The following is an 11,027-nucleotide window of genomic DNA, read 5'->3' as shown; positions in this document are numbered from 1 at the left end:
TAGGTTAAAAAAAAAGATGCTCTGGCTGACCATGCAGCAACAGATTTTATTCAGACACATAATTTTTGTGTTGTTTTCCTAAAAAATATATATATGAATTTTTGAGGTGACTGATATGTTTGAAAAAGCAATAGTTCTGTCCCCTGAGGGGGAAAACTGACCTGTTTCATTCCCTTTTCAGTTCAAAACATGAAACAAAGTACACCTCCCCCTTTCAGATGTGTGTGTGTGTGTTAAAATGTCCTTAATATTTAATCAACCAAATCCAGTTAGATTTATTTAATTGGGTGACAGCTTTCCAGCCAACAACCCAAAGGGGTAATTAGAACTAAAAACCTATTATAAAGTAACCTAAAGGAAGAGCTTGCATTCTGTCAGAGTACAAAACCATTTTAAGTTGGGAATTTTAACAACGTATATATTTCAAGAATGAAGCTATGAGATATTGCTTGCATGTTGTAGCTTTAAGCCAAAAGAAGCTGCAACACACATAATATTTAAAACTGCCCATGTGTTAAAAATTAGGACAGGAATGGCTGAAAGTCTTCAGTATGGCACCCAATCAAGTGATGTTTACCTGTGTTCTCACAATTGTTTACCACTTGGTTAACTGAAGAATCAGGGATTTGGTTACATATCATATTTAGATGATAGATAGATAGATAGATAGATGGATGGATGGATGGATGGATGGATGGATAGATGGATGGATGGATGGATGGATGGAGGTTAGATAGATAAAAAAGATCTATCAGGATTAATACATTGAGCAAACCCTGCTATTGGAATTGGGTATCTAAACAAACCTGAAAACAAACCATGCATAAACCAGTTATGGTTTAGTAAACTAAGGTAATTATGCAGTAGTTTCTCAATAAATCTTGTTTAAACCAATCAAAGCTTAACACAAGATGTGGATCCAGTGTATACCACCTACTGTTCAGGCCAGTTTGTTGGAGCAAAGTCTTCAGTCATAGCCTAGGTCTGTGATGGTGAACCTATGGCACACATGCCAGAGATGGCATGCAGAGCCCTCTCTGTGGACACGTGTGGAATCATCAACTGCTCTTCCAGGTTCCATCACATGCATGTGGACCAGCCAGCTGTTCTCTTCCAGGTTCCAGTGCTCTGGCGCATGCACACGCATGCTAGTTTCAGTACTTGGTGCCAAAAAGGTTAACCATCACTGGCCTAGGTACTACTTTGTACATATTATCTCATCATTGATTTCTGAGATCCTCCAAAATGCCAAATTCTTGACATGCTTCCTTCTTGACCGCTGATACCTAAGTCTGTTCAATATATTCAACTTTTTAATTCTAGCTTCTCTACCTAAGAAGATACTCATGGACCCAAAAGGATAACCATCTCAGATCCTGAATCGTTCGGAGGACTAAATGATAATCATCTCCCACGTCTCATGTTTTTTGTCATGATGAAGGACAAGACATTAAGGCCAAAACCTTTTTTTATTGTTACGAGGCTACACCAAAGAGGGATTACTTTATTAATCCACTGGACCTTCATTTCCCACTGTATCATGTTATCAGATGTGCTAGGACTATAGCAGACCATCTCCAGCCAAAAAGGCCAGTCATGCTGGCTGAGAATAAATAGAACTTATTCTCAGTACCTTATGCAGCCCATCTAGAAGCCAGCAGATTGGGAAAAAGCCTATAGTACAAATCATACAAAGGCTTCAAAGGATCTTTGAAAAGAAGTCCAAAGTCAAGCATCCCTCGGCCCCTCTTTTGAAAAGGCAACCGAATGATTATAAAAGGTACTGAGTCATTCATTTAATCTTCTTAGCAGTAGAAAAAGAAACAGAGCCCTTCAGATATGGAATGATGCTTATTTATTTCTTCATTGTAATCTTAAGGGAAAAGGGGTAATGAGAGGGAGGGATGCAGTAACCAATGACTGTGCAGTTAAAATGTCCACAAGTGGAATTCTCCAGATCCTCCTCCTTAGGTCAATCAGCTTTTTTCCCTAATTAAAAGACTCCACTCTCAAGTGCGCGCAACGGGAAGTGACATTCATTTTGTGAAGAAAATAAATAAATAAATATTAAATAAATAAAAGAGTAGGACTAATTAAAATGAATAAACTGGCAGTGGATTAAACTAACAACCCGCAGAGTTAGTGAGACCTTCAAAGCCCCATGTGATGTCCTCCCAAAATTCCATTCAGGCAGAGCCAGAAGTGAAGCAGTGAAGTAGTAGCATCAAGGACCAAAGTCATAAGAGAAAATCCTGTGGATGGCTGCGAAGACCCTCCCATGCCATTCTTGTGCGAAAGTGGTCTTTTAAAATATTTTTACCCCCACTGATTTTTGGTTCTCAGGGAGGCGTGGATCCCACCCCTTTGAGATGGCTTCATTGGTGTTCCGAAGAGGCTCCTGCACCGAACATCTCTTGAGAAGCATAGGTCATGTAGAGGAAGCCATCTTCATCCTTGTTGTCATTGTAGACCTCTAAAAGAGTCAGACTTGGACAAGGTAAGGTTTGATTGTTCACGAGTAAGTAGAAGGCTTGTGTAGCTGTGAGGGACAGCCGGGTTCTGGAGAAGGAAAAAAAGGAAGAGATGTTAAGGCAAGATCAGAAGAAAACTTATTTCTTGCACAGTTCCTGATACACAAATCAATAAAAATCACACTATGAGAAAGACAACCTCAAACCAACATAGCAAAAACACAATAAGGGAAAAAGCAACAACAGCAATTAATGTAATTTAAGAACCCCAATCATCAGTAACAGTTAAGCCAGAGGTGTCCAAACTTGGGAACTTTAAGACTTGTGGACTTCGATTCCCAGATTTCCCCAGCCAATTCTGGGAGTTGAAGTCCACAAGTCTTAAAGTTCCCAAGTTTGGACACCTCTGAGCTAAGCGGTCTACAAACACTGAGGTGTTTAAAAAACATCTGTCAAAATAAAGAGGCTTTCACCTGCCTCTGAAAGGGCTGGAGCGTGTAAAGGCTTCTGCACACATTTCAAAACTGATTCAGAAGAAAGCCTTTTGGATCTTGTGTGGAGGCCGCACCTCTATTATTCATGAAAACCCACTTGCTTTTTTCCCCCATGCACAAGCCTAAAAACAACAACAATGCAGCTGCTTTTATGAGTTTCATAATTATTTGCTCCATTAAGCAGCAGCAGCTTTTCGGCCCTCTTGCACGCAAGCTTGAAAAAGGACATGGATGACTAAACGAAGAGGCTAAATGAGTAAAAGAGGTGCTTTGCTCACATGAGGCCCGAAGCACACATTCTAAACCCTTTTGGAAGTGGGGGGAATCCAATTACCGTATGTCCCGGACATTGGTGGGTTTCAAAAATTGTTCGAACCTAGTCTGTGGGTGTGGCCTCCTTTGTGGGAGTGGCTTGCCACCCATGTGACTGGATATGAAGATGCCGACACTTCTCAGAACCACTTTAAATTACCTCACACACAGCACTGGCATGCATAAGAATATGATGTAAACTTGATTTTTAAAAGGCATCTTTGGTTTGCGTTAAAACAACTTCAACACAAGCAAAGTTCTGATTGCACCACAAACGCAGTAGTCATCCTTAGCTTTCACAGAGGCACTGAGTTTTATAAATATGAGCATGATAGTGTAGAATAATCATATCCAAGGACCAGTGGTGGGTTTCAAAAAATTTTGGAACCTCTTCTGTAGGTGTAGCCTGCTTTCCGGGTCCACTGGTGGAACCTCTTCTAACCGGTTCGGTAGATTTGACGAACCGGTTCTACTGAATAGGTGTGAACTGGTAGGAACCCACCTCTGGTCCCAGATGAGGGAAGGCAGCACCCCACTAATCAGTTTGGGGTTGCATACATTCCCACTCCCAATAATTTTACCTCATCATTGCCAAGATTGAACACTGCAGTGCTATCACTCCTGGAGAACAAGCTTTTAGTATCAAGAAAAGGGGTTTTCTAGAAAATTAATCTGAGCTCATCCTTGCCATGTTAAGTCCCTTCAAATCTGTAGGAAAGTACGCTGAACCTGGATGAGTCAATTACTAGGTCATCTTGGCCACTAGTGTTTTTGCAAGAATATGGGTCCTGGCTGACTTCTCTCCTGATGAACTGCTCTTCCATAGAGATGCTTCCCATATTCAGTTGAGTTGAATAATTAGCAGTCATGCAAAGCCACATTCAGGTTCTTGCCCTATATCAGCAAATGGCTCTTATTTGGTAATTGGGAACAGCATAAGGAAGCAGAGAAAAGTTTTGAGATACATTTTTTTTTACTTAAGACATCTTGCTTCTAGAATTACACACTCTTGTTTCAATAGGGCTTTTTGTCAGATGGAAAACATTGGATCTTCTTTTAGAAAGGGTGTAAGTTTGAAGAATGTCTATGGCAGGGGTGTCAAACTTGTGACCTGTGGGCTGGATGCATCATGTGCTGACCTCACCCCTGCCTGGGTTAGCGAAGGGGAAAAACTCCCGATATGTCACATGACACCACCATGATGATGCAAGGTTGATACCAGTGGTCTATGGAGATTCTTAGTCATCTACGTCATGGTTTTCAACCAAAGGTGTTTTTTCAAAAGGCAATTGGACTTTTTCTTGAAGGTGTTTTGCTTCTCATCCAGGAAGCTTCTTCTGAAGAACTGAAGAAGCTTCTTGGATGAGAAGCAAAACATCTGCAAGGAAAAACAAATCCAGTTGCCCTTTGGAAAAGGACTTTGGGACAAAGAACTCACCACAAAGCCCATAGACAGTTTCTGCTAATGTTAATGATCTATTCTGGAGTAAGTATTATACAGGAGAATGTTTAAGGTTTAAGGTTTATTAAAATTTGTATGCCGCCCACTCCCATCAGGACTCTGGGCGGCTGTTCAAATTGAGGGTAATGTGGCTGTAATGTGAATAAGTAAAGCCAACTCCCTTTCCTTAGAAACATAAAGGATATAAACAGGATAGCTTATATATAATGTTGTTTGCTTGAGAACTTCAGAATGAAAGGCAATATTCTTCCCACGGCCCAATTCCAGTCCCTATCTACCTTAGAGTGAAAAGAAACTGAGACATGGATATATCTGGAGAAACCAAAAACTTGATCCGATCCAACTGGGGGAGAGTCTTCTCCTTCCTGTAACGTTCCACTACCACCTGTGGACAGAAGAATTTATTTAATTACCAAGGTGCTATATAATTCACCTCCAATTATAAGCTTTTGATTTTTGAAGGGGGAGGTTGGAAGTCATATTACTGGATAAGCTGACAGGTCTGTGCAAGCCACTAAAAAAAAAGATGGACATCTGGAGCTATGCAGAAATTACTCCCAAATTCAGCAGAGAAATGAGTGGGACAAAGTTCAGTAGGAAGATAAATGTAAGTGCAATCCAGGATGAAGGCCTATTGCTCCTAGAATGGCTTTATAGAGGAGATCTTTTATTTTCAACAGCTTTCAGAAGCTCATTTTGAGCAATAGACCTTAAGTTCTGTATATAACTATAGTTGAGGGTAGAGCTTTCTGGTATGTCAGCAGAGCTGCGGAGGGACAATTATCTGCCTTGGACTTGGAAAGCTAAAATTGTTTTCCATTGATCCACCAACCAGCAGAGTGCTGAAGTGATATCTGTATACCTTTGACATATAGTAAATCTTAAATCAAATCTGCCTCACATGTGACACCAAGCTATAATGGTTTCTTCAGCTTGGCATGTCATGTAAACCTTGCCATGAAATCATAGGTTAGCACAATATGCAAATGTCATGACAGCTGATGCTTATAACAATCCTATGAAATAGATTTGGGACATTTTTAATCGTCACCTTAGGAGTAATGATTGGAAATTTGATGGCTTGGTAGGTTATTAGATAGCAAGGTCACCATTAGGACAAGACCTTGCACTTGATGAGGTATATCGAAAAAACAGCTTTCAGCAGGTGTGGCTTATACAACATGTAACATTTGCTGACAGTACCTTCTCTATACATTTTAAAGAAGTAAAAGCTCTTTCCTTCCTTCAGTGGTGGACTGGTTCAGACTGGGTCTGTTGAGCAGTTGGCCCTGCCTACCTGCCCTATACTGTTCTATATTTCCATGTTTTTCAGCTCAGCTGATTTTCAGCACAGTGGATTGCTGCGCTTCAGCTGTTTTACTCACCGGCGCTGCAGTAGAAGGTACGTTTAGAGCTTAAAATGGGTGGTTTTTTAATGCTGCAGGTGCAAAGCGTGCACTCACCGAACCAGTTGTTAAACCAATTGCAGCCCACCATTGTACCCAACCATCCAATATTCCAGGTGTGACTCATAAGTTCCCATAGGACTGAAGCTTTGACAGCTTATTTCATACACTGCATGAAATCATGCTAGATTGGTTTTAGCTTATAAATTGTTATCTTAGTATAATGCATGAATTTAAATCATCTCTAATTTATGCAATAAACTATAATTAAAGACTTAATGTCTTAACATAGAGACCAAATCAGAACCGGAACTTCTTGATCCCAACTAAGCCCTTGATCATATAGGAGAAACCCTATGTTTACTTGAATGCAGAAAGGCAACTAATGCAGATTCTAGCAATTTAGGTTAAGATCCATGGATTAGGGTAGACAGATTCAAATCCAGGATTAGTTGATTTGATTATAGAATATCATCTAATCCCCCAACATAGGAACAAAAATGTGTGAACCTTTTCCCCTCTTTCATTATTTTCATTATGTCGCATTTCCAGAAGTTGAAATGGACATTAAAACTGAATCATGTAACAATCATTGTATCATAGTGCTGGCATCATAGGAGGAAAGCTGTGCTTACTCCATGATAGCAAAAATTAGGTAGCTTCTGATAGCGTTTACCAAATGTTTTTAAAAGGCATAAGCTTTCACTAGTTGCAACTCACCATCAGCTGCAAAGAATGTCTCAACAAAAAAAAATCAACTAATGTAGGATTCTTATTGTGGTTTATTTGATAAAGTTATCAAAGTAACAAAATTAAACTATGATGTGGCCTATCATGTGAGCACAACGTGTCTTTCAATTTCATTCCAAGTTATTCCATCCACCAGCATAATTCCATTTAAATGCCTCAAAGGTCATTGTGGAAAGCTGGTCAAAGATATAACCAAAGAGTAGTGTGTGGAAATTATTGGAGAAAAATCCCTATGCTTGGGACTCCTGGTTTATATTTTTTCTTTAAAAAATATTTGGGTTTTGTTTGCAATGCACTAGCAATATTAGGGTGACTTGATGCTAAGTTTCAAATACATCAAGAAACCTCAGGTTATTTTTCAATGTCTTTCTTTTCTTTTGATGACTAATCTTGTGGCATTTGAAACAGTGAGAGTAGAAGCAGAAGGCAGGTCTCCTGTTTCTCATGTTAAGATAAGACTGCCAAAATCAGGGTTTTTCCTTTCATTACGCTTGCATTTTATTAATCATCTAGAAGGCATGTTTTAGGAAGTTTGTTATAGACAAGGCAGGAAGTTCCCAACATTGACCAAACCAAGTCAAGTCTATTCTGCAGTTTCCAAGCAAAATGTTGGGAGCATAGGAGCAAATTCTGGGCCTCCCACTTCCCCAAGCCACACTAATCTAGCTAGTTTGTGGTTTACCATGGTAGGTGAATGTTAAGCTGATGTGACCTGAAAGGTAAAATACCAAACAGACAAAAAACCCAAGATTTAAGCTGTTGGGCCTCATTATTATTGTTGAATATGTCACAGGACAATTTGATAAATAGGAAAAGTTCTTGTATAACACTGGAGCTTATCCACAAAATAGAAGTTCATTCTACAATTACTTATATCTTTAGTTACAGTAGTTGCATTGTTTCATTTGCTGAGCTCTTGGAAGTTACAGCGAAAGCTGAATCATTCTATCAAAAGGAGGAAGAGGGAATTTTGCTTACCGGAATTTTGTTGGGATACTTCCCCCGAATTTCTGTTGTCTCATTTTTCCGAGTTGCTAAAAAAAAATCCCAAAATCCAGACATAGATATTCACACAGTAGCTATAAGAATTTAGGAAAATTCAGCCCATAATATTTATTTATTTTGTCCAATTTACTTCAGAAGTTATCAGAATGCTTATCTGCATAAACCAAGTTGCTCTACCCAAATAGAGATGTTGAAATCACTAACTTTTACCATGTTTTAGCTTAAGAAACAAGTTTTTTTTAAAGTGTAGAGTGGTAGAACTGGAAGAAAAATCACATGAAAATATGCAACTGTGGCCCTGTGGATGCTACAAGTCCCACCGGCTCATTACGTTAAGAAATTATTTCATATACTAGTTGGCATTGTTCTGCACCTCTCTCTAATGAGTCAGGTGGAATCAGGATTTCCCCATTCTCTTTTAACAAGATTCTTATTCTTTAACAAGATTCTTGTATTCTATTTCTAACAGCTTCCTTAAAGGCAGTTGGAATGCCAACTGTCAGGAAATGTTTCCCTTGGTTAATTCTTGCATACTATACAGCTCCTATGATTTAGCAGGTAGAACAAAGAGGTTCAAATGTTTTACACCTCATAAAGCTTTCTGGATCAATCCCCATGTTGCAACCTTGTCTAACTTGCAAGGTTCAGGTAAAGAAAATAAATAGAAGAACAGTGAGCATTTCTGTGAAGGAAAAGCAGAACTGAAATGTTAAACAGATCTAACAGCCGCATTTAGGAAAGAGAATCCAAAAATACAATGTTAGATGGATGAGTAGATTAGAAGCAAGGAGGAAAATGAAAGAAAATTAGGAGTTTTCATGATTGTTATATAATCCTAGTCTCCCTTTGAAGCAACAGTCCTTTTACCAAAACTTTTCCTCTCCTTGAAGGGACGGTTTTCACGCTGGTATCTTTGCATCTTCAGCATGTTGTAAAAGGTATTTCTCCTGCCAGATAACGTAATTCCTGCTTCCCGAAACTCCTTCCTTTCCTACCTCTGTTATTTCCAATTAATATAAGTCTAAGCAGCTCATTTATTAAGGCAAAGTTGGGGGTGGAGTTTTTTTGAGGAAGTGACAGCTGTTTGTGGGAAGGAGGAGAAATCAAACTGCAATAAAGCAACTTGGCTACAGGTGAGCTTCCAAAAACCTTACCTCATCTAGACCAGCTGAAAAATAAGCTCTTAAAGTGGTATGTAGGAGGAGCAAAGGTCCATTTTGCCCCTTAAATCTACTGCCTATGCACATTCCAATACATATATGAACTATGCTCTCACTGCTTCCCATATTTCTCTCTACACAGAAACATGTGCATAAAGGTGGGGAAAGTGTGGTTCTCCACCAGTGGCTGATTTCCAACTTTTAGTAGTCTCAACCATCTTGGCTGATGTTGGTTGATGTGGGGAACAGCCTCTTAACAACCTGTATTTAGTGCTTTGGTCCTATTCTGACAAGAAAATTGGGAATTGTAAGTATGTGTAAGACTGGGTGCTAGGTTTCTGCATAGTTATGCAAGAATAAACTTCCAGTGAACTCAGCAAAGATTAGGACTTTGCAGATGTGTTTGGTTTCCATGCAGCTAAATGTGATGTGTGCATAATCAGAAACAAATAGAACTAAATTCAATAGAGCTTACTCCTTTATGAATCTGTTAAATCCTACAGCCTTATTCGGATTGATAAAAGCATGGTTGCAGTTTTAGGAACCATTCCTGGAAAAGTATGCAGAGCACAAGGCCAACAGAGGAAGAAGTGAGACCATTTGCATTCAAGGACATCTCTAGAACAAAGGGCCTCCTGGAACAGTTTTTTATCATTTAAAAATATTTAAAAGATAAATAAACTCATACACTTGATGTTCCTTCCGATTCTCCCTAGCTAAATGCACTGCAGCTTCCAATTTTGTTGGCATTTGTTGAGATTTTCCAGGAGCGAATCTCCCAATTAGACTTGACTTGATTCAGATAATTAAAATACATGGATGAAAAGTATCTGAACTGGTCATGGATTTGGATGTATTCAGTTTGTAAAACCAATGCATACATTTCTTGAATTAGTTTGATAGTCTAAATTTATAAACAGGTGAATATTCACACAAACCTATTTGTCTCCCAGACCATAACTTTCCACACCAATGATACGATCAAGTCCTGATGCATATTAGGCTATTATACTGATTTGAAATCAATGGATCTATCAATTTATCAAATATTAGCATTCAAAGGAGTCAAAGAAAGTGGTCACAATGAAGTCACAATCTCTTCTATGACACTTGATATTTTGTCTAATCATGCTGCCCAGCTCCCAGTCCTCTAAAAATCTATAAGCATCTATGTCTAAATTTCCAGGATTCCAAAATGTTATAAGAATCCTGTAACATTGATTGCCATGCTCATACTATGGATTTCATGATTTGGGGAGGATTTAAACTCTGATCCCACAGATTACTGCCCAACATTCTTACTAGATGGAATTTTTCTTTACTTGTTGATTAAAACCATTCTCCCAACAATCTTGTGAAGTCAGTTAGCTGGAAGCATCTTAACTTAAAAGCACAAAGGCTCTTCTTTGTGTAGTAGGAATTTGAAACTCATTCTCCTTGGGTACAGCTGTAAATCCAAAATCTAACTCATGGTACCCAATAAAAGACTATTTCTTAATTAAACAATTACCCATATACTAGAAGTAACAGGTATGTTACTCCCTGTTAATGAGAATAGCTTGGACACCTGTGGGAACAAGGAGTAAGAATGTCAGGTAAGCAAGTATATCAGGCATTTAAAATTATATTCAAGGGAGTCTTCATGTAAATTGTATTGCATAGAATTCAAATGTTGCATTAAAACCTCTGTTGGGGAATTGGTGATATTCCAGGTGTTCTTGAACTACAATTTTGAGTATTCCTTGCAATTGATTCTGCTGGATGAGACTGCAGAGAGTCATATGCTAAAGTGAAAATGTACATCTAGGTACCTTACAGCACTTTCTACTTCTTTTCACTCAGGCCTCTAGTGGGTGATTGAAGTCCCCCTTTCTTCTTTTTCTTCATTCCCACCTGGGTTTGTTATCTCTGACACTTTTATTCCCCCCCACCCCGTTTTTTTGGTTTAAAGTGTTGTTAACAATTTG

General features: G+C 38.8%; 1 protein-coding gene across 1 annotated transcript; it reads right to left on the bottom strand.

Annotated features, from left to right (window-relative positions):
- Positions 1-2,375: 2,375 nt before the first annotated feature.
- Positions 2,376-8,828, bottom strand: LOC106553437 (microtubule-associated protein 1 light chain 3 gamma-like). Its single transcript, XM_014071936.2, has 4 exons — positions 8,768-8,828; positions 7,874-7,929; positions 5,018-5,124; positions 2,376-2,559 (listed from the first exon to the last, which is right to left on the bottom strand). The coding sequence occupies exons 1-4, from the start codon at positions 8,826-8,828 to the stop codon at positions 2,376-2,378; spliced, it is 408 nt and encodes a 135-aa protein (XP_013927411.2).
- Positions 8,829-11,027: the final 2,199 nt, after the last annotated feature.

This window comes from Thamnophis sirtalis, unplaced genomic scaffold, assembly GCF_051295495.1.
Source record: "Thamnophis sirtalis isolate CommonGarterSnake01/CBP01778 unplaced genomic scaffold, rThaSir2_p1.2 scaffold_3, whole genome shotgun sequence".
Lineage (NCBI taxonomy): Eukaryota > Metazoa > Chordata > Lepidosauria > Squamata > Natricidae > Thamnophis > Thamnophis sirtalis.
This window is presented reverse-complemented; position numbering and strand designations above follow the sequence as displayed.